This window comes from Chelonoidis abingdonii, chromosome 9 (assembly GCF_003597395.2).
Source record: "Chelonoidis abingdonii isolate Lonesome George chromosome 9, CheloAbing_2.0, whole genome shotgun sequence".
In the NCBI taxonomy this organism is placed as follows: Eukaryota; Metazoa; Chordata; order Testudines; family Testudinidae; genus Chelonoidis; species Chelonoidis abingdonii.
In genome coordinates this window covers 80,756,209-80,780,577 of record NC_133777.1, presented here as the reverse complement: position 1 = coordinate 80,780,577, position 24,369 = coordinate 80,756,209, and the positions used below count along the sequence as shown (strand labels likewise).

Below are 24,369 nucleotides of genomic sequence, written 5' to 3'. Positions count from 1 at the left end.
CCACATGCTCAGAGTTTAACTGATTGCCGTATTTGGGGTCGGGAAGGAATTTTCCTCCAGGGCAGATTGGCAGAGGCCTTGGAGGTTTTTTGCCTTCCTCTGCAGCATGGGGCACGAGTCACTTGCTGGAGGATTCTCTGCAGCTTGAGGTCTTCAAACCACAATTTGAGGACTTCAGTAACTCAGACATAGGTTAGGGGGTTTGTTACAGGAGTGGGTGGGTGAGATTCTGTGGCCTGCATTGTGCAGGAGGTCAGACTGGATGATCATAATGGTCCCTTCTGACCTTAAAGTCTATGAGTCTATACTGAAATACTATGAAACTGACTTATGTTAGTTTCATACTCTGTTAAACTGGTTTATAAAATTCTAGTTATCTAAAATTGATTGGAAATTTTTTTTTCTTCTGCTTCTATAAATTAAAATTGAACCTGATTGTGCATGATAAACCTTGCCGGGGAAGGAAACATTTTCTATATTGTACACTCCTCATCAAAATATCTGTAAAACAAAATAGGTCTTTCAATATACTTTTTTTTTATTCTGAAAAATATATATTCTTGTAATGTCAATTAAAAGGAATGAATACTACAACACTGAAACAAAATAGTCATTGAACCCCACTTGCTTCACATTACAGTGTGTGAAAGTATTTTATTACTGGTAAAGTGTGACTTATTTTGAATGGAACAGGAGTTGTAACGTTTGGCTGAATAAAGATGCTACGCATAACAGGTTGTAATAATAATAGAATTTTTTTAAATCCATATCCAGTGTTTCAGGATATATTTTAATTTTAAGGGGGTGAACAGGGAAGTTGCAAAGCTTGCAGATGATACAAAATGAATCAGGATAGTTAAATCCAAAGCAGAGTGCGAGGCATTACGAGGGGAATCTCACAAAACTAGGTGACGACAAACAAAATGGCAGATAAAATTCTATGTTAAGTGCAAAGTAAAGGACATTTGAAAAAATAATCCCAACTGTACATATACAATGGTGGATTCTAAATTAGCTATTAGCACCCAAAAAAGAGATCTTGGAGTCACCATGGATATTTCTCTGAAAACTTGTGCTCCGTACCCAGCAATGGTCAAAAAGGCTAACAGTATGTTAGAAACTATTAGGAAACAGAAAATAAAACAATATCATAATGCCACTATATAAATCTGTGGTGTACCCACATCTTGAATATCATCCAATTCTAGTTGCCCCATCTCAAAAAGGATACAGTGGAACTAGAAAAGGTCAGAGAAGGGCAACAAAGATGATTGTGGGCTGTTCAGATTAATAAAGAGATGAGTAAGGATGGGGATATGTTAGAGGCTTATCACTCCATTCATGATTTTGAAAAAGTGAATAGAGAAGTTTTGTTTACCGTTTAAGAAATTGTATTAAACCTGCTGCCTATTAAACAAGAGGAAGTACTTTTTCACACAAATAATCTTTGGGACTTGTTGCTGTGGGATATTGTATGGCCAAAAGTATAATTGAGTTTAAAAAAAGAGAACTGTATAAGTTAATCAGGAATAGATCCATCAATGACTATTATTCCCAGGGGTCAGGGATCCAACCCCGTTTTTGGGACAACCCTAAACCTCTGACCATGAGAAGCCAAGAGCAGAAGATCGGTGGATCGATCCATAATTGCCCCCTGAGGCTCTGGTATGGGCCACTGTCAGAGACAGGGTACTGGGCAAGATGGACCATGATCTGACTCACTATGGTAGCTTGTTTATTCTTAGTTTAAAAATTTGAAGACTTGAATATCTGATAGCCAAATAAGTTGACTAGATAGTTGTTATATAAAAAGATGGTATACTTTGAGTATCAGTAATTTTAAACTTCAATTTCTCAAATATTAGATTTTACGTATGCATTCCTTGATTCTTGGTTTACATCTTTTTTATTATAAAAGTAGAACACTTATTGATCAGGAATAGATTGGTTTGGATAAGTACACTAACGTTGATATGTGAAAATGAGTTTCCTAACTCTTGAATTTTCAGAACTTCAGAGAATAAAGCATGTAGTATAAGAATTTGTATACAGATTGTACAGTGCTTACAATAATGGGGCATTGTTCTTGGTTGGCCCTTAGGTATTACTGTAATAAATCTGATTAACATTGACCCTAGTCTTGTGATGAGAACTGTAAGGATAGATCCCGGGACCACAAAGAGTCCTGTTGAAATCAGTGGGTTTTTGTTCATAGGTCTGCCTTTTTGGATCTCATTAAGCAATCGGTCTTAGTCATATCCTACAGGGTTATCCCAGTAATATTATTTCCATATTTCACTGGGTTCTGCTGTTTTGTTTTTTGATTCCCATAAATCTGTCTTTCATAACTGGCAGTGGCTGTCAGGTCTGTTGTTATATCAGGACTGTCAAAAAGAGACTTATCTTTACAATGTCTCTGTGTACTTTTCTTCTCTTCTGTCTAGCTAATGCAATACACCCATTTAGCAAACTCCTAAGGATTTTTAAAAATCTGCTGATATAGTATCTCCCAGTTGATTTTTCACCTCATGGGATTAGTTATGCGTGAGCCTTTTTTTCTTTTTGTATAGTTTTTAAAAAGTGTGTGGGAGTGACAATTATCAATAAATTAATTTGCCTGGTTTTTGTAATCATCTGAGAAGTCTCCTGTTGACTCCAAAACAAGAATACTGTTAAAAAGTATTGCTTTGTTGGTTATTCTACTATAACTGTAAAATTTAAGTGGCATGGCCATTTGAAATTTGTTACAGGTCCATAAATGAAAAATGTTTGAATATCATTGGCTTAGGGCACTTGAGAAAGTTTTGCCTTCCTAACTAGATACCAGCTTCACTTGGCTTTATCCTGAGAGCACTTATGCATTGTGTAAAGTTAAGCACACATGTGCCTTAGTCTAGTTACCCTTATTTTGTTGTTGGAGCTAACTCCTCCTCTCTTCCCCTACTCCCTCCCTCTCCCCCCAAAAAAAATCCTGAAGGACTCCTGACACCATAATTATAATTTATAGCCTTGTGTTTTGCTGTTAAAGCACACACAATGTATTGTCGGTTACACTAATTAACAAACTAAGGTACAAATTTTAAAAATAGAGCTTTTCATTAAGATGTGAAATAGTTTTATTATTTTCCAGAAAAGATCACTCTTTTAAGATATCAAGAATATTCCTTTTTCTTTTTAAACACTTTATAAAAAACATTGGCGGGGGGAAGGGAAGGAGAGAACATGTACAGAAAATGCACTGTAAACATTCAGAAATAAACTGGCAACTGGTAGAGCCAGTGAGGTACACCTCTACTCTGATATTATGTGGTCTGATATAATGTGAATTTGGATATAACAATATAATAATAATAATTGGAGATACACCTATCTCCTAGAGCTGGAAGGACTTAAAAGGTCATTGAGTCTAGCCCCCTGCCCTCACTAGCAGGACCAAGTACTGATTTTGCCCCAGACCCCTAAGAGGCCTCCTCAAGGATTGAACTCACAACCCTGGGTTTAGCAGGCCAGTGCTCAAACCACTGAGCTATCCCTTCCCCCTGTTAAAGCAGTGCTCCGGGGGACGGGGCTGCTTTACTTCGTTATATCTGAATTTGTGTTACTGCAAGTGGTTCCTCTGTGCCCGCCCGTTACTTGCTGCAGCCTTCCCTGGGGCTCCTTTGCCCCAGCTCACCTCCGCTCCGCCTCCCACGAGCATGCCGCAGCTCCACTTCTTCCTCTCAGGCTTGCCTTGCCAATCAGCTGTTTGGCAGGGCAAGCCTGGGACGGAGGGGGGAGAAGCGGAGCTGCAGCGTGCTTGTGGGAGGAGGCGGAACGGAGATTAGCTGGGGCGGGGGGCCCCGAGGAGGGCCGCAGCAACCAGGGGCACAGAGGAACCACTCCAGCTCATCTCCACCTCCTCCCCGGAGCATGCCGCCACTCCGTTCCCCCCCCTGCCCCCACGGCTTGCCAGGCCAAACAGCTGATTGGCGCGGCAAGCCTAGAAGGGAGGAATAATCGAAGCGGCGGTGATAAGCTCAGGGAGGAGGTGGAGGTGAGCTGAGGTGGGGAGTGGTTCCTCTCTCTGCCCTGATATAACACGGCCTCACCTATAACACAGTGAGATTTTTTGGCTCCCGAGGACTGCCTTATATCGGGGTAGAGGTGTATAAGTAGAACATAAAGATGTAAAACATTAATTTGAGTAATGATAGTTGGTATCGCTTGCATTATAGATTTATAGTATGTTGTGTTCTATTTGTCAGAGCAAGATGGAAATAAACCATCCCAAACGAAGGATTCTACTGTGTCTACACAGAAAGCAGTTAAAAGGCCACTACCTAAATTAGATGCTCAAAGGTATTTGTTGCACAATGTTCCTATGTACTGGTGATGATTTCAGTGTTTGGAAAAAAAAAAAATCTTCGTGTGGCTGCCTGGTAGACATTGATTTAGGGTGTTTATCTGTTTCCACATTACCCACTTGGTCATTACCAAGTTTTAGGTTGTGAATGTTAGAGATGAATATACTGAGCTTATTGCTGCCAAATGTACCTGATCCTTTTGTTCTTCACTTACCTTTTATAGTGCTGTTATCCTAAGTCATACTTTTATTGTAAGCGCTTTGGGACATGAAAACTATTTTATGGGTAAAGTGCTGTATATGAGAGTGCATTTTCTTCTGTATAATATCTTTTGTCTGTCCTTCAGATTACTTCAGATTTCAGCCTGCCTCAGGAACATTTCTTCTGACTTTTTTTTTTTTTTCTTTTTCTTTTTTTTTTTTAACTGGGAAATCCTTCAAAATGAGACTTCAGACTGTTGACCTTTTCTGGGTGTTATCCACAGTCTTGTGAAGTGCAGTGAAATATGATTTTTATAGATATATGAACTCTTGCTCTTGAGATTATATTTATAGGTGTTAGGCAGCATTGTTAAGGAGTAGAAAATTATTTCCTTCTGCATGCAAAACTCTTATTTTTAAATGGAAAAGTAAACAGGGCTGAATCCCAATATTGTGAAGATGTCTTTTAAATATACTAAATGTTATTCTAGGATATCATACTTTGGTGTCTTGTAAGCATTCAATATTAACCTTTTGATTATCTGTATCCTAGCACTGACAGTCCTCTCTCTTCCACATAGACAGTAAATTGTTAGGGCTGGGACTGTTTCTTATTATGTGCTTGTATTAGGCACTGTACAATTTGGCCCTGATCCTGATTGAGGCATATGAATGTTTACCATATCTCATGTAAATATGCAATGCCGGCTACAAAAGTGCCATGCGAATGTCCGTTCTCACTTGCAGGTGACATTGTAAATAAGAAGCAGGCAGCATTATCTCCCATAAATGTAAACAAACTTGTTTCTCTTAGCGATTGGCTGAACAAAAAGTAGGACTGAGTGGACTTGTAGGCTCTAAAGTTTTACATTGTTCTGTTTTTGAGTGCAGTTATGTAACAAAAAAAATCTATATTTGTAAGTTGCGCTTCACGATAAAGATTGCACTACAGTACTTGTATGAAGTGAATTGAAATATAGTTTCTTTTGTTTATCGTTTTTACAGTGCAAATATTTGTAATAAAAATAATATGAAGTGAGTACAGTACACTTTGTATTCTGTGTTAAAATCAATATATTTGAAAATGTAGAAAAACATCCACAAATATTTAATAAATTTCATTTGGTATTCTATTGTTTAACAGGGCGATTAATCTCACTGTTAAGCATTAGAATACCATTGAAATTTATTCACAACGTGATTAAAACTGATTAATCGCGATTAATATTTTTAGTTAATCACATGAGTTAACTGTAATTAATCGACAGCCCTAATAAAAATATCACAAATAGTAAGCTTTAGAATTTCTAGTTGAATAACTGTTAAAAACAAACAAACAAAAACAAACAAAAAAACATATTTGAAAACCATATTAACTCAGGACATTTTTCATATTCACAGGTTAATTTCAGAGAGAGGACTTCCAGCCTTGCGACATGTATTTGATAATGCAAAATTTAAGGGTAAAGGACATGAGGTAACAAATATTGAACAATTCTTATCCTGTTTCTTAGGAATATAGTTTAGATGAAAGGTTAACTTTTGGGGGTCGGGGGGCAGTAATTGGGAGGAGTGAAGTATAATTCTAGAACTAAATCAAACATTACCTTCTAAAAATGAATAAAGACTTCACCCTAGACTAAAATAGGACCAGCTAACGCTATTTGAAATGCATCTTGATAGGGCTTTTTCATTCATATTAAGCTATATCAATTGAAAAAATGTGATCGGAAAAATGCATTCTGACTTTAAACCATTTCTAGTTAACTTTCCAAATTAGATCCATTCTGCTGGAACTTTTAATGTGTGATTTTTCTTTTTAATGTGCCCACAGAATGATTGTTCTTAAACTTTGGGAAGGTAATAAGACTGCTTATTCTGTCCTCAACAAATATTGTTAGTGTTTTTGAATAGTTTGATGACTTACCTTAATAACATTGTGGTTTGTTTTACACATACAAAACTTAGGAAAGTATCAGGAAATTCAGTTATCATTCCCACAACAGCTGTAATTTAATTTTAACCTTAAAAAATAAATTAACGTGATTAGAATGGAACATACTATGTGTGTGGACTGCTATGATTGCAATGGGAACCACCAAATTCCTTGACTTTGTAAAATCTCAGCTACAACATTGCATGTACTTAGCTTTTTTGGGAGCCATTCTAAATGACACTGAGTTGGAATGTTCTATTGTAGAAGATCAGCTGAAGTGCGGTGTGCTATGGTCTCCCCTTGCACATGATCCTCCACTTGAAGTGGTGGGAAAAGCATTTGGGGTAAAGCTGTCTGAGGTCATTTTAAATTCCCTTTGTATCACAGCAGCAGTAGCGTGAAAAGGACTTGGGGAAAAATAAGGATCTGATGTGAAACATTTGCAAGAATGGGATGATTTAAATAATATAAATATATTTAATTCTTGTACTTATTTCACTGATAATGTTACACTATTTTTGTGATGTTTTAGGGATTACCCACTAGTTAGGGGTTCTGTTATCACCTGCCCTATAACCTTGGGTCCCTTGATGCTGTGCTACTATGGCTCAGATCCCTGACACGAGCCACCTGCTCACAAGCACAAAGTCTCACCCTGGCTTCTACCAGCCTAGTTACTTCTTGCAGGATGACGCCAACAGCCCTTCTGTTCCCAAGTCTCCCCAAATCCATCCTCCCTGAGTTCTTAAATACCAGACCTCTGATTGTTCCCCTCTGGTTCATCACCCCTGAAGGCATGAATCTAGCCCCTCAGTTATCAGTTGACTTTGGGGGAAACAGTTTCCTTGGAGTAAAATATTTAATAGAAAAGCCACAGATTCAAAGACGAAATAGGAAGAGAGAGTAAACATTACTGTGTAACTTATATAATAAAAAAGATGCAACCTTAGGCTTTATGCTTTTGTAATACAAGTTACTGATTGCTTTTGAAGAGTTTCCCAATGTAGCCCTAGCCATAGGGAGAATCCAGCATTTCACTGACATCACTGGCCAAATGACTGTCTCTTAGTTCCTGGAAGAAAATCTCAATTGCAAGCCTGCTTTTAAAATACTTTTCCATCAGTCTGTGGTGATACATATTTATTTAGAGTGTGGAAAAAATCCTCTCTTGTCTTGAGACCCAGGATGTCTCTATCTTTCCATTAGCCCCAGTAGTCTACCATTGCCTCTTCTTGGCTGGACAATGGGTCATTACTTGAAGCCCGTTTTGTGTAAATACTAGGTTACCAGCCTTGGGAAGTGCCCCTTCCTACTGTGAGGTGCTGGTGATATATAATACTTCACATTTAGGGGTGTGTGTGTGTATTTCATAACCAGAATCTACATACCTCATGATCATCAAGTTCAGAACATTGCGAGCTCTTCTAGGACTTTACTCAATTCACTTGCATAGTACAATAATATAGTATGCAGTCAGTTGCTTCATCCGCTTTTGTTGGGGTTTTTAAACCTTCTGTTCTCTGTTTGGTGTGTCTGGACTCTGATTGTCACAATTGTGACAATGAATCTTTCACCACTTGTTTGTTTTTCTGTTCTGCTTAAGAGCTTTTGTTTACAAAAATACTTAATTTTCAGTTTATAGGTTTCTGAAAAGCTGCTTTTAAAGTCTGTGCTGATGTGTATCTGAATGCCGATCACCATTCTTATTATAGATTGGCTACGCTCTTTTGTAATAGCCCATAATAGCAATCATGAACTTATCTAGTTCAGTGTAAGATCACCTGATACACTTACCTGTTCGGTTTCCAGGAGACTTTCAGCCTTGCAAAAACCGAACACTACCAGTGTCTTTGACAGTGTTTTTCATTCTAAAATCTGCAGATCTATCCAACTGTTGGAATTGCATGTCTTTTATTTATGTTCCAGACAGAGGACTTGAAGACACTTTTAAGACACATGGAACACTGGGCTCATAGGCTGTTTCCGAAGCTGCAGTTTGATGATTTCATTGAGAGAGTAGAGTATTTGGGAAATAAAAAGGAAGTTCAAGTGAGTGCTAGTCATGTCCTTTTCTGTTTTGTTACAAATACCATATTGTACAAAAGGCAGAGTTTGGGAGGATAATACTGTGCAAGAAGGAAGACAAGTTATAGTGCTCTCTTAAATAATTCATTAAATTAAATGCACATGTTCGTTTAATTGAAGTAACAGTCTCAATCAATGTTGAATAAATTATTTAGGAGTGCATTATAAATTACCTTTCATTCGAAACACACTATTTCAAAGAACATGGAGGTACAGCCTTTATTACCAAAGTAAGTTATTTTGGAATGCTGGAATTTATTTTTACATTTACATCTGCAGCAGAGTGTTTAGTAGATGTGCTGCTTCCTGCACTTAAGGGAAGATGGGGAATCCAGAAAAAAAAACGTCTAACAGCACAAAGTTTCAGTCCAAATAGAGAAGAAGAGTTGTAAGGAACTGTGAAGAAAGGCACCAATCTTCCTGGGAGGGGGAAAAAGGGTGAAATCAGGTTAGCATCAAGTTAAACACTTAACCATCACCCAGAAAGAGATGATACCTCATCCCCTTGCTCCCAGTCACCCCTGCCTGACTCATTTCTGTCCTACAGTGCATTTCCAAAATGTCCCAAAGACAAATTGCTGGACAGTGGTGAGTTGTACACTGGGATGTCTACCCATGGTGCATCACACCATGCATAGATAGAAGCACTCATGGTGAGTATGTGCAGGACCAAGTATACACATGCACAAGCAATATACTAACAGCAGTGGCTTTATGCTGACGTACGGAAGACATGACCTTAGTGTGCTAGCCCAATCAAAGCTAGCGTGGGTATGTCTACCTGAGCAGAATCGCACCAACAGTTGCAGTGTGGATGTACTCAAAAGGTCATGATTAGCCACAATAACTCCCAGTGCGGATGACAACCTCTTAACGACAGGCTAGCTTAACAAAAGAGGCGAGAGTGAACAATCTGTCTACTTTCCTCTGCTATTGGCTAAAAGTAAAATGTGCTTCAATTTCTCTCTTAGCCTGGCTGTTGGAGACAGTCAGGTAATATTGCTAAAGCTGACTCATTTTATCAAATAAGTGTTAAATTTTATCTGACCTGGTCTAATGTATACAAAGGCTCTTAACCTTCTCTTCTACCACAAGAGTATATGGAGGGGAACAAAATAATTCAAAATCTCTCAAGTTTTGACAAGGGTGTAGCATAGTGGAATTGGTTAAGAGTGAGCCAAAAAAAGAAGTGGAAGCCAGAGGCTCCACAGTACTTGCTTCAAGCTGCATCAGTATGGCAAGACCAGTAATTATGCTGCTATTTACTGCCAGTCCATTGTTGCACTCTGCAGCATCTTGGGTTTGGGGAAAGGCAGGGGAAGACCAAGTGCTGTAGGAATTAATACAGTATTAACCTCCATGTTATACTAACATTTTTTGGTGGGAGAGGGAGGCATACTGCCAAGTTGAGCTTCTCTTCCATTCTGATGTATGTGTGAGAAAGGTGAGTAAATGGAAGGAAGCATGCCATATAGCTGATTTTCTTTTCCGTAGCGCCCCAATGTGGTTTTCTTCCTTCTGGACTATGCAGGACATCAGTGATTGAAATGTTAGTAAAGGTGTGCATGCCTGGTGTGGTGGCAGGAAGCCCTGTGATTACATCCTGTATTCTCAGTTGTATATAAGTTTACCAGTGAAGTTTCAGGTTTTACATTAAGCTTTATGTAACTATTGTTTTACTGTGAAATAGTGCAAAGATGTTTTGGTGAAAACATTAATCTGTAATAAATAGCATCTCTTCTCATTTCAGACCTGCTTAAAGCGAATTAGACTTGATCTTCCAATTTTACATGAAGATTTTACAAGTAATGAAGGCATGTATGCTTTTCTGCAGCCCGTTCCAGTAGTTTATTTAAACGTTTACTTGTTCTCAACTTTCTCAGTCAATGAAAAAATAAGGAAGGTACAATGGAAAAATAACACATCTGCATCCTAGTATGGGGGGAAAACCTCCTAGAATTATCTGGTCCTCTCTTTTAATAACATGCCTCTGTAGAAGACTTATAGAATTATGCTAAATTTTCTTTGATCAAATTTAAGTCTATCCTCTACATCCTGATCAGGCTACATATATCTTTAGACATGAGTAGCTTTCAGTAAAGAAGTTTTTCAACATCCTATATTGTCCATTCTCAGCTGGAAAATAGGTAGTTGATGATAAGTTAACCCAAAAGCAGGACATCAACAATGTTTGAATTGTTAGAGCCTTCAAGAAACTTTCTATTTTCACATAAAATTAACATTAGGGTTCCACTTCACCTGTAGAGGTGCAGAATTGAAGTGCTGTTGCAGTTTACTAGTCTGTGATTGATAGGAAATAGAAGGTTCATTAGGTACATCAAGTGATATATGTCTGTATAAGTTTCCCATTTTAACAGAGCAGTCAGTCTATATGATGATTGTTTTCTTGTTAAAAATACTTATTGGTGTCTGCTGCCACTACTGTATTTAGCTGTCTGTATACTTACTACTCCTTTTAACTCTTTCCACTATCTCAAGATCATACTTTTTTTTTTTTTAATGGCAATAGTGAATTTTGAAGTGGCTAATGCAGCAGTTCTTTGTATAATCAGATAGTGCTTCAGATGAACCAGAAAGCAGTTTTATTACTAGTCTGTGGAAAAATGTTTCCCTTGCATGAAAAATGAGTTGAATTCAGTTAGTGTTGTGAAAGAAATTGTAACACTAGAGAGAAGTAACAGACCACAGTTCTCCCTTGGGTCTTCATTGCTTATGGTGAGCAAGCAGTAAGAAATCTTTCCCTTTTTTTCTCTATGATCATTCTGGGGCAGAACTAGTGAAATATTACCACCTTTCCTGTCTGCTTGTTTCATTGTGGATAAAATCTCTTTAGACTGTGCTGTGAACTTTCTTCAGCAGATCTAAATTACATAGACCAGGTGTTAGTTACTATGGAGACCTGACTGGATTAGTGATTAGGCACTGTTGCCTCTATACCAGTGACTATAATCTGGGCAAATCTCCAGTCTAGATGATGTCTTGGAGCTACACAATAAATAAATCACCGTGTCCACAGAAGGTTGCAGTCCTCTTCCTCCTCTTGTTCCTTTTGATGTTGGGTATTTTTTTGTCTTCTGGCCTCCTTATTGTCCCACAGTGAGTCAGCCTGAAGAGGGAGATATTGTTACTGGGACAAATCCTTATCATAGTTCAGTTGAGCTACTTTATTTTGGGAAGGATATATTAATATTGTGTAACTTCTGCTCTGTGTGACAATGGAACAACTTTGGCATGTAAAGCCAAAAAATACAAACGATAAGCACAAGAGTTAATACTAGAAAAAATAGTGAGGCTTATTTTATCCATTTTAATTGATCTTGTACAAATATGAGGTACACCTCTACCTCGATATAACAGTGTCTTTGGGAGCCAAAAAATCTTACCGTGTTATAGGTGAAACTGTGTTATATTGAACTTGCTTTGATCCTCCAAAGTGCGCAGCCGCGCCACCCCAGAGCACTGCTTTACCGTGTTATATCGGGTGGCGTTATATCGAGGTAACAGTGTATCTTACTGAATAGCATAGATACAAAAAACATGTCCATAGACCATTTTGTCATTAAATGCAGAAAAGCTTTAGAGAACGCACATGTTAATGTACGGACAGTGTTTTGTAACACTCACGCTTTCATTGCAGTGTTTCTGAAAAAAAAAGATCATAGGACAATGTGTGAATGACAGTGTTCATGCTTTCAGGTGACTCAGTGCCATGAAAAATAGTGCTGAGAAAAAGCTAACTAGCTTTGTGAGTAAATATTTTGTGAGACATGCAGGAGACATGAGTTCAAACCCTGTGTCAGACGTTAGTGCAACTACATAAATGTGGCTGTATTTGCTGTTGATTGTATTTGTTAGTAATACAATGCAATCCTAGGCAGCCACATACATTAAAACATATGGTTCCTGCCGACAGAGTCTGTCAAGTTATCAGACTTTCTGTGCGATGGCTCCATACACTAGTTTTTAAAATCAGTTTCTAAAATTGGTGTTCTACTATAACATGGGTTAATAAAATTGAACAACTCAAAATTACAGTAGGTATGCTGCACTGCATCATTTTCTTGTCCTTCAAACCAATGCCAAGCAGTTTTCAGTGCGCTCAAGGTGTCAGAATGTGCAGGGATGTTGACTTTTTTCACAAGAACTTATTCCCCCCCCCCCCCTCTGTATCCGGGAAAAATAGTTATTACTGGTTGTTGGTAAAATTGGCATTCATAAAATCAAGATTCAGCTGTCTTGAGAGAGAGATTAAGACTAATGGCACTTGCAGTTATACCTCTGTGATAGATGCCTCAGGGCACGGCTGCACTACTACCTATACCAACAGGAGGGGATCTCCCAACAGCGTTGGTAATCCACTTCCCTGAGCAGTGGTAGCTAGATCAACGGGAGAATTCTCTTGTCGACCTAGCACTCTCTACATTGGGTATGAAGACAATTTAACCGCATTACTCAGGTATCTGAATTTTTCACACCCCTGAGTGACGTAAATATACTGACCTAATTTCCTAGTAAAAAGAACAGGAGTACTTGTGGCACCTTATAGACTAACAAATTTATTTGAGCATAAGCTTTCGTGGGCTACAGTCCACTTCATCAGATGCATAGACTGGAACATACAGCATGAAGATATTTATACACACAGAGAACATGAAAAGGTGGAAGTAGCCATACCAACTGTAAAAGACCAATCAATTGAGCTGAGCTATCATCAGCAGGAGGAAAAAAAAACTTTTAAAGTGATAATGAAGATGACCGTAGAAGGTGTGAGGATACTTAACATGGGGAAACAGATTCAATTAGTGAATGGCCTAACCATTCCCAGTCTCTGTTCAAACCTAAGTTAATTGTATCTAATTTGCATATTAATTCAAGTTCAGCAGTCTCTCTTTGGAGTCTGTTTTTGAAGTTTTTTTTGTTGTAAAAATTGTCACCTTCAAGTCTGTCACTGACGTTTTTTAGAGAGGGTTAGTGTATCTCCCCTGTGTTTTTTGAATGTATATGATTGCCTGATATCAGATTGTGTTCATTTTATTCTGTTGCGTGAGACTGTCGGGTTGCAATGATATATGGCAGAGGCATTGCGTGGCACATGATGACATTATATCACAAGTTGATAGATGTGCAGTGATGGACCCCCTGATGGCCTGGTGATGTGATTGGTCCTTTATGATGGTGTCATTGAATGATACTGTGACCGGTTGGCATCAACACAGGGCCTTCCTGTTAGCCAACAGGATTGGTTTCGGAACTTAGTTGTTTATGGTTGGTATGGTGATGTGGTTGCTGGTCAGTACTTGGTCTCAGAGTTGGGGGTAGTCGTAAACACAGGATAGTCATGTCTCCTAGGATTGTGGAGAGTGAGGGATAATCTTTCAGGATAGGTTGTAGATTATGATAGTGCACCTGGAGAGTTCTTAGATGCGGGGCTGAAGGTGATGTCTAGTGGTGTTCTGTTGTTTTCTGTGTGGCGCTGTCCTGTAGTAGGTGACTTGTGGGTACTCTTCTGGCTCTGTCAATCTGTTTTTTCACTTCAGCAGGTGGGTATTGTAGTTTTAAGAATGCTTGATGGAGATCTTGTAGGTGTGTCTCTGGGGGATTGGAGCAAATGCGGTTGTATCTTAGAGCTTGGCTGTAGACAATGGATCGTGTGGAGTGTCCTGGATGAAAGCTGGAGGCATGTAGGTAAGTATAGTGGTCAGTGGGTTTCCAATATAGGGTGGTGGTTGTGTGACCATCGCCTATTAGCACAGTAGTGTCTAGGAAATGGACTGCTTGTGTGGATTGGTCTAGGCTGAGGTTGATGCTGGGATGGAAATTGTTAAAATCATGGTGGAATTCTTCGAGGGCTTCTCCATGGGTTCAGATGATGATGATGTCATCAATGTAGCACAAGTAGAGTAGGGGCATTAGGGAACAAGAGCTAAGGAAGTGTTGTTCTAAGTCAGCCATAAAAATATTGGCATACTGTGGGGCCATGCGGGTACCCATAGCAGTGCTGCTGACTTGAAGGTATATATAGTCCCCAAATGTGAAATAGTTGTGGGTAAGGACAAAGTCACAAAGTTCAGCCATCAGGTTTGCCGTGATATTATCGGGGATACTATTCCTGATGGCTTGTAGTCCATCTTTGTGTGGAATGTTGGTGTAGAGGGCTTCCACATCCATAGTGGCCAGGATGGTGTTTTTCCTAGTGTAGACCAGTTCTCAGATTTCAAAGAGATGTTTCATAGAGAATTTTCAGAACTAGCTGAAAAATTTGAGCAATTTCTTGGCTGAAGTCAGCTTGAAAATTCTATTAAAAAACATTTTCTGCCATCTCACTGCTTTGGGGCACTTCTCTGTGCACCTGGGCAAGTCACTCAATTTCTCTACCTCCATTTTGCATATTGTAAAATATGGCAGTCATGGTGATATGTATTCCCTATTTGTAGCTACATAATGAGGAGTTCTAAAGAGTGACTGTTCATGCATTTTAAAGACAGCTAAATTAACAGATGTATTTGAACATGTGTCCTGTTGATTCCCAGCATCAGAGAATCAGTCAGCTCTAACAAGGATTTAATGCGTTTTTGCTTTGGTCAGGGTCTACATTATAGACTTATATTGGTATAAAAATCTAAACCCCTGAGTGACATAGTTATACCGACATCCCCTTTCCCCCTCCCCCAGTGTAGATAGCACTTTGTTGGTTGGAGAGCTTCTCTTGTTCACATAGCTACCACTTCTCAGTGCGGTGGATTAACTGTGCCAATGGGAGAAGCTCTCCTGTTGCATAACATGTTCACTAATGTGCTTCAGCAGCACAGCTGCAGCACTGCAAGACTGTATGTGAAGACAACTCTCCTACCTCTTATTCGCCTCAAACCTTCAAGCACAATGTATGGACACTGGTGCAGCTAAAAACAGAAAACCCTACAACCCACAAAAACCCTGTGCATTCATAATTTTTTTTTATTATTATTATTAATATGGTCTATTTTGTGGTGGTCAACACTGTTAGTATTCCAGGGATAAAGAATACAGAGTTCATAGAAATCAGAGCGCCACCATCTAGCCTCAATTTAAACCAGTGATTTATGTCTAGCTACCAATATAGTCTTTACATTTTTAAAATGTACTTTCTAACATGTTTTTACAATCTTAGATCTACATTGAAACTTTTGGTTTCACTAATAGTAAAGCTTTGGCTTCAAAAGTGCTGATGGTTTTTACTTGTGCCTTTTTATACAGGTAGTAGAGGGGGAAATAATGGGCTCAAAATGTCTCCTGAAGAAGAATTAGACCCCTTTTCTGAAAACGTGAAGGAAGAATTTGATTCTCACTCAAGTGCTGCCCTAACAGAGGAGCAACAGCGAAGAATTGAGAGGAACTGGCAACTAGCCTTGGAAAGAAGGCAGGCAAAGATGCAATTTAACAGTCAGTCACAAGAAAATGGTAAATAGTAACAGAATTTTGCAGTTTAAATGCTGACAAGTAAAGTTCATAGCTTAAAAATCTCAAAGCCCACACCATCAAACGAAAGAAGAGAACAGGACATGCTTTAAGATTACATTTAAAAAAGCAGCTAATTTTCTAGGGGGTTGTGGTTGTATGGAGCAGTAGACACTTAACTGATAATTGAGATTTCTCTATTTTCCAGAATTTAACCTTTATCTGTGCATAGCTGGGAGCTTTCACTGTATTGCAGTTAAGATTAACCATTCAGAAAACCACACAGATAACTTTCCTTGGGGAGGAGTTTATCTGTCAGTTAAGCTTTCATATTGGAGAGGAGAGTTTCTAGTCTTCATGGTTCTAAAGATAATGTGAATAATGTGGTTCTTCTTGATACAGGAGAGAGGTTAATTTATGATGTAATGGATACACATTAGAGGCAGATTCAGTATTCTTGCCTCTAACTTGCTCTTAGACAGTGGCAGGCTCAAAAAGCCTCTTTGGAGCTAAGTTTTCTTCTTTTCTTTAGGAAGTTCTAACAGTTTACAGATTCTAGCTATGTAATTATTGGAGACTATACATCAACCATTACAACAATGAACTTTTGCTTAGAGAAACATTATACAGTAATAGATAGAGATCTAGTGATCTGTAACAGGGCATTACCATGTTAGAATGAGTATCTTGACACTCATTCTAGTGATTTTTATCAGATGGGGTGAAAATCTCTCATTACACATTTAACAAATAAAGTATGTCTATCAAATGTTAATATTAAAAAAATTGGACAGGTGTGCTTGTTCTCCCAATGACTATACTTTGAGTGGTAACCAAATATCTATCCTCTGTCTGTTTTGCTCGGTATCATTTTCCTATAACAACCATCTCCCACATTTTTAAAACATTCCTCTAGAGTTAACTATTTTGCCCTCCCTTCTCCATGTTGGAGGTTATCAAGAGCCTACTAGTAGTAGATAAGATAATTCTTCATTTTCTTGTGTGTGACCATTTCCACTAAGAAGCCCCAGGATGGTTATCAAAGGATAAATTGGTAATAAATATCCAGTTGTTTGTGATATTTGGTTACAAATTGCATCCCAGTACTCTCTCGCTGGATATGGCCCCCAGCTGTGCATAAAAATCTTTCATCACAATTTCTCCAGAATTTATCCATATATTAACCTGATGGGTGTGAGGGTGCCACTGAAACAGTATCTCAAATAATTTTTCTTATCATGCTACAGACTGAGGTTGCTGGTCCTTTTTTGTAGATCAGACCCCATTCCTTTGATGTGATTCGTCTATACAGATCCATTCCCAGCATGTCATATGGACATTTTTTTTTCTTTATTAGGAAAGTTGTCTGAAAAGGTGATGTAAATTAGTTTATATTTTTTTTGGTCCAGATGCCATTGTTTCTATTAAAGTTAGCTGTCTATAAAACAGCTTTCCCAGAAAGTTGAGAAACATAATGCTTAACTTGAAAGTACTGGTACCATAGGACAGTGGTTCTCAACCAGAGGTCCAGGGCCCCTGAGGGCCGCAAGCAGGTTTCAGGGGGTCCACCAAGCATGACTAGCATTAGATTTTCTGAGGCCCAGGGAAGAAAACTGAAGCCCTGCCACATGGGACTACAACCTGGGGCCCCAAGCCCCACCACCAGGTGCCAAAGCCAGAACAGCTTAGCTTTGTGGTGCCCCGTGTGGCCCTGGGCAGTTGCCCTCCTTGATACCTCCTAATGCCAGCCCTGGCTTTTATATACAGAAAAACAGCTGGGCTGTGGAGTTTTTATAGCATGGGAGGGAGGGGCTCAGTAAGAAAAACGTTGAGAACCCTTGCCATAGGAGTGTGTGCCAGTTAGTTAGTTTTATCTCAATAATTTTTTTTGCTTAATAGCTAGTCAACTGTTTGTATTCTGTGACTTTCCCAGTTTTCAAATCACTGTGGTTTGCAATTTGGGTTAAGATCTGGATTATTTGCAACAGATGTCATTAGCAAGAGAAAATAATTTTTTCTCTAGTTCTAGCCCAACCCATAGAGCATCCTTTGCTAAAGGATGTGTATAAATTTCTGGAAAGTGTGATTATTTTGTATTAATCCATGGTAGCTAGCAGTGTTTATTGAACAAGAAAATTGTGGCAGTGTAAAGGCCCAGTGTTTGCCTGGGTTATAGTACCCCCACTCCAGTACTGCTTTGATCTGGCTGGCTTGATAGTAACATAGAATATTTCTGGTCTGTACAAAGTATGTGCACTCAGTCTTGATCTTTTCTTTTTTCACATAAATTCTGTCATCCTCTGTATTCCTGCTAGGGTTTTATCTGGGATTATTACAGAAAGATCTTGAAATAAGAAAGATATCATTGGCAAAATGTTCCCAACCAAGAAATTGCATACTTTCTGCATCATTTGCTGAAGTAGAGGTTTGATATTTAAATTATAGAGCTCTTCTGGATTGTTTGAGATTTGAATTCCCAGGTATCTCATAGAATTTGTCAGTTTGTACCCAAATGTTTTCTGGAGGAATGAGACCTCACCATCTGGCAAATTTATAGCTAGCGTTTCAGATCTGATATAACTTAGTTTAAATCCAGATGCTTTTCCAAAATCATGGATTTCTTTAGATACTAAATTTTAGGGAAATGTTTAGTTAAACTACATGTATGTATGAAGCAATTTTCTTGTGTGTTCCTAGAAGTTTTATTCCTGTGAGATTCATTGGTCTGTATCCTCTGTGCAAAAGGCACCATGTCTTAGGCAAAGAGTAAAGGAGACAATAGGTATCCTGCCTTGTTAGAAAGAGCAGTTATCCATTTAAGGGACTTGAAGCTAATGTACATATGGGACAAGACTTGAAGCAGAAAATTCTACTTATCGATCAAACTTTCTTTACAATAAATGATGATAAAAGAAATGGATCTTTTTTTTTCATCTGGCATTATAGATTCCAAGTAGTCTTTGAATACTGTTTGACAGTTGTCTATCCTTAGTAAATCCAGCACGATTGGAGTTTAAATAAACTGAGCATGAACCTCAATTCCCCGGTAGTACATTCGCTAAAATCTCTGTTGTGATGCTGCATACAGTGAAGCCTTTTCCAACATTAGGGAGAGCAATAACTTTTGCTGCTTTCGTAGGTTCCTCCCCTAATTAGTAGAATGGTACTGAAGGTACCTCTCAAAAGACCCTCTAATACCTCCTTAAATAAGCCATCAAGTCCTGAGGCATGTCCACACTTACCGATAGATCGGCACTGCTGCAATCGATGCAGCGAGTGTCAATTTTAGCAAGTGTGGTGAAAACATGTTAGATTGATGGAAGAGCACTCTCTCATTGATTTTGTGTATACCACCTCCCTGAGAAGTGTAAGGGAAGTCAATGGGGAGACACTCTGCCATTGACACAGCGCAGTGTAGCCACTGTGGTAAGTGGATCTAACTACATCGACTTCAGTTACATAAATTTGCTTAAGTTAGATCGATTTACTGCCCCTGGAGTTTTGCCGCTTTTCAATCTCAAAAGTTCTTCTATACCTTGATCCATGTTGTTCTCTTAGGCAAGTCTGCTACTTCCAGATATATTTGAATAACTTCAGACCTTGGTGTATCAGAGGTCTTTTTGTAATAGAAGTAGCATACATTTCATTAGTGTGCATAGCTACCTTTTGCTAATAGTTTTTAGTTGGTGGAAGAATATGTTGCTCTTGAATCCCGGTAAGCTTTTGAGTCAAGAACTTACATTGCCTTTTCCATAAAATGCCCGGTTTGTATAGCTAAGGGCTTTTTCTGTGGCATCAGTCAATTTTCCCCTAATACTACTTAATTGTTGATGTGGCCAGCACATCCCTTGGCCCATGCCACTTCCCGCAGCCTCCATTGGCCTGGAGTGGTGAACCGCGGCCAGTGGGAGCTGCGATTGGATGAACCTGCAGATGCGGCAGGTAAACAAACTGGCCCACCCCACTGGGGGGGTTTACCCTGGCAGGCCATGGGCCAAAGGTTGCTGATCCCTGTTTTACTACCTGCAACTAGACTTCTACCTTAGGTATAACTGATAGCTCTCTTTTTCTAAAATGTAGAAAAGAAGTTGATTGCTGCATCTTTATCCATCTCCCAACAAAAACCTGTGCACAATTATCTTTGCTGGTCACAAATTTCAAATCCTTGGGGAGGGTGGCTCAGAGGTGTGAGCCTGAGCAATTAAATTGCAGATGGTAAATGAAACTGTAGTACTTGGATATCCTAGGCAGTAATGTTTTGGTTTTTTAATAGATCTGTCTGCCACCCAGCCAAATGAAAAGTTTAAAACAATTGAGGCTCAGGATCCAGATGACCTGGCAGTAGTAGAAATTCAAGCTGCTGAAGCTAAAGTTGCTGACATGGAAGCTGTGGACAAAGATATACAACTTAAATGTGCAGAAGAAATCAAATAACCTTTCTGTCTGGATACAATGTTTTAGAAGGACCCAGATATCTTAATATGCTCAAGTGTCATTGACTTCTCTTCCCCCCTACCCTTGGACATTCTATGGAAATCTTATTCATGACATCTATGTAACTGGACAAAATTAATCAGTTTCCCTGTGTAAAAAAGCAGATATCAGCTTTAGTAGCTGTTTTCAACACCTTAATTCAGGAAAGGAACATAACTATTCTACATTTCAACTGTTTTTTAAACTAGCTTTTTTCACAGTGTCAAAAGGTATCAGTGAAAGCAGACATTAATTTCTTGGAACTATACTATGAAGTGACTATTTTTTACGATTGACATTCCTGAAGCTTAACTTACGTGGGTCTTGAAAGCCTGAGTTCGTATAAAGTTTTTTACATCCTGTTTTTTTTGTTTTTTTAATAGAACATAAGTGATGGTTCAGTATCAGGAACGTCTTGCTTAGTATGAACATTCACCCTGTCTTAACTGTTCTGTAGCATTTTGTAACAATACTTCATGTTATGAAATGCTTATTTTAGTAAATTATTTTATACAGCACCTTGAAAGTTATTAAATTTTGGAAACCAAATTTGAAAAATACTCTCTGCATATCATTGATGGCCCACACAAATTCTCTATGGCACAAATTTGTCAATCAAATGTCCTCTAAACATATTTTACTCATTGATGTTGCTTAAGTCATGAGAAAAATCACATGACAGGAAATTAAGTAGCTTCAGATGTATAATTGTTAATGTTCTGTGGTACCTGATAGTGGACTTAGCCATTCATCAACAAATCATCTGATAATTCTGGTTATCTTTTTATAGGATTTTTTGCCTCCTACAACAAGTGCTATGTATTTATTCCTCTCTTTTATGGGACGTTGCTTCTGTTAAAGGGACAAGGTCAGGCGATATAAACTCAATTTAATTTTTCTTTTAGGGAAGGGAGTAAGCACTAAAAGCTCAAAAAACTTGATTGAAAATCAAGTTAGAATAGGTTTTTTTGAGTTGTGGTAGTATACTAATACAGGAAAGCTGAAGTGAAATGGACTCTGTAGGAATTAGATATTTAAACTTTCTTTTCTGCCTTTGAATGCCTCCCCAAAGAAAATTTTCTTCAGGTAACAATCCTTTCATGCTTCATTGAAGTCAAACATTACATTTAGCTTCATATTAATTTTGATAGTGGAAGCAAGGTTCTCCTACAATCTCCCTTCCATTAGTATGTTATAACTAGCCCCAGAGGTTCCAGTAATCAGGTTAAAACTAGGCCAGTGAAAACCACCTATAATTATCTTGATAACTTCGGAATAAGGCCTGGAAGTGTGATGTAATTTTAGGCAGCCTTGTTTTTTAAAGTGCACTTTGTGTAGCAAGCATATAAAGGGTGGAGCTGAACTGCTTCATTCTGGTTTAATGTAAAGAGAGCTGTAGAATTAAAGTATTTAAAATTGAATTAATTTGATAAAAACTTAAGGGGCAAGATTACTGGTGTTCTGGCTTACATCAGTGCAGTAATGGTTATGCAAATGTATTTAGATTCTCTATAAATCTAGTTTATAAAAAACAATGTCCAGTCACCTTTTTTTATCAAGATCAGATTTTTTTTTAAAAAAAGACATCTTAAGTAGTTTATCACAATACAATCTTTAGTCTTTCAGTGAGAATACAGTAGTTAACCATGTATAAAACATCTTAAATCTGCTCGGCCTGTTTCATTCTAAAAATCAGTGTTAAATTTTAGTTGAGCTATAGTTCAAATTAGCAAAAGCAGAAAACATTAAAAACGATTTATCAGCTAACAAGATTTAAAATTGTGCAAAGCTGCTTAAGTAGAGCAGCGCCAAATACTAGTTCATGCTCAGTTACCAGCTGATACATCTAGTAGAGCTAAGTCCCTAATTTCCTCAAACAGTTGGTACAAGCTAACTCCCTTTGTTTGGCAATATTGCTGATATTCTTCCTGAATTACTTCAACATTTTTTTTTTCTTGGGCAAGTTGAGCTTCCTCAGCAGATCTAGTTACTTCTTTTACTAAGTCAGCTTTCAATACGTGGGAATTCTTCTGGTAAAGCTCTGTGGCTATATTCTTGTAAGGTCTGTTGCTAATTATTTCAAGCTTGATGGTGTCAGGATGGCAGCGTGAACTCTGCACAGATATTTTTACCTTAGAAACAAAAAGTACACAATGTTATTTTCCCCCTCATTTGTGCTCTGGTGCATCCCTTAGTGAATTTATTAAGACTTACTGTTATATGGTCAAACAGACTAAATGTAACAGATTCTCCAGCAACTGTTGTGGAAGTAATTCTGTTCTGAAAATGCTGAAGAGAACCAGGTGTCCATACACAACTGCCATCAGACTGACAGGAGATGACCAAACCCTCCTTGTTTTTCAGATATGCAGCACCTTTAATACCATACCTACAAGATGCCAAGTGAAAATACAAATGTATTTTGAGAAACAATATTATGGTACCATTAAGAACTATCAACAATTTTAGTGATTTTAAACCATCCCCACACCCAGCAGGAGGAAGGATTAAATCTATATAAATAATACTACAGAATAGGAACGTATTGTATCTTGATCATAATGCCCCCTATCATTTCAGGTATATTGACAGTGAGTTTAAGGGAAGTTATTTATCAAGCAATGACAGTATGCTAAGTGTCAGTCATGAAGAGAGCCCTTTGTCAAAAAATTACAATCTAAATAGAAAGAGCAGGCAGTTGGGAAGAAGAAGAACAAAGAAGTAAAACAATCATGATATTCCATAGTTATTCTGCATAACTCCCCTCTATTTAACCAGTGCTAAAGTCCACCTCACTACCCAACTCAGACACTTCTCAAGATGCTAATCAGAAGCATAAATCAATAGAAAGCAGGGTGGCCCTGCTATGTTAGCAGCACAAGCTGCCCTTCCCTGATATTTGGGGACTGGAGAAATCTCTCCTTGTGAAAGGTAGGGCTGTCCAACCTCTGCACGGAGCCAGCTGCTTTTCCCAACTCATTCCGTTCAGTATAGTCTGTTATACCATGTGCATAACACATTTAGTAGAATAAGAAGCTATTTTAAAGACTAATTTCAAAGATCAGAAATTCAAGATTAAAATTGTGTCATGCAAGAGAGCTCCTTAGCTGGTATCTCCCCAGCACATGATGCTAAAGTACCATCACTTACAGAAACTCGGATCTATAATTATGTTAGCATCATGGAAGCAATTCCTCTGGGTGCTGCTACCCCATCTGTTTGGCCATGAAAGCTGAGCCATAAATGTTCCCAACCCATAGTGTTGCCACATCTACTCACTCTCCCCGTCACCCCCCCTTTTATTCTCAGACACAGATGGGATGCTATTAAAATAAGAAAAATAGGGTACAGCTGGTATCAACCCTAGCCCTCTACCTGCAAAATCTGAATGCCCCTTATGTTAAATAATGGGGGGAAATTAATCCAGTGCAAAGTAGAGGCAGCTGGCAAACGCACAGTTTTAAACTTCTTCCTCCAGGGAACAGAGGTGTCCTTTTTTCAGGTAACTAGCCAATTTCTACTATAAAAAACACTTACTTAGTTCTAAGTAGACCAAATTTATTTTGTTATTGAAAATTAAAGTGTCTGGTAGGGACACAAATTTCAATTAAAAGGAAGCTGGGCTAAAACCAGTCATTTAAGGTCAGAAATTAAGAATTCAAAATAGATAAACACAGTGTATATATCATCCCCTTTTTCTTCCTTTTAGGAACTTTTATGGTTTTTAAAGTCAAGGGCTAGAAAGTCATTGGGCCTAAATTATTTAAAAAAAAAAGTTAAAAACTGAGCCATCTTCCAACAACAAATTACGCTGCAGTCAGCTACTGCTGCCTCTCTCAAGAACCACACATTTTCATAAATGCAGCAGGAACACACT

The 24,369-nt window shown here is 38.3% G+C and overlaps 2 protein-coding genes and 1 non-coding gene across 7 annotated transcripts in view; 2 read left to right on the top strand and 1 right to left on the bottom strand.

Annotated features, from left to right (window-relative positions):
* TIPIN (TIMELESS interacting protein) overlaps positions 1 to 20,856 on the top strand; it is a 24,779-nt gene extending 3,923 nt beyond the window's left edge. The window contains exons 3-8 of one of the 3 annotated variants that reach the window (XM_075069732.1): positions 4,245 to 4,338; positions 5,945 to 6,020; positions 8,406 to 8,528; positions 10,315 to 10,382; positions 15,823 to 16,022; positions 20,293 to 20,856. In XM_075069732.1, coding sequence (XP_074925833.1) covers positions 4,245 to 4,338; positions 5,945 to 6,020; positions 8,406 to 8,528; positions 10,315 to 10,382; positions 15,823 to 16,022; positions 20,293 to 20,453 — 722 coding nt within the window. In that variant the 3' untranslated portion in view covers positions 20,454 to 20,856. Of the gene's footprint in view, positions 1 to 4,244; positions 4,339 to 5,944; positions 6,021 to 8,405; positions 8,529 to 10,314; positions 10,383 to 15,818; positions 16,023 to 20,292 lie in introns of all 3 variants that reach the window. The other 2 variants (XM_032766077.2, XM_032766078.2) reach the window with 2 other exon arrangements.
* Positions 12,408 to 12,543, top strand: LOC116816673 (small Cajal body-specific RNA 14). The gene has a single exon (XR_004371782.1).
* A 1,462-nt stretch (positions 20,857 to 22,318) lies between the features above and the next one.
* The window catches only part of DIS3L (DIS3 like exosome 3'-5' exoribonuclease), a 30,682-nt gene continuing 28,631 nt past the window's right edge, over positions 22,319 to 24,369 (bottom strand). For all 3 annotated transcript variants that reach the window (XM_032766075.2, XM_075069731.1, XM_032766076.2), the window contains 2 exons: positions 22,707 to 22,881; positions 22,319 to 22,624 (listed from right to left, as the gene is read on the bottom strand). In XM_032766075.2, the coding sequence (XP_032621966.1) occupies positions 22,319 to 22,624; positions 22,707 to 22,881 (481 nt within the window). The remainder of the gene's footprint in view (positions 22,625 to 22,706; positions 22,882 to 24,369) is intronic.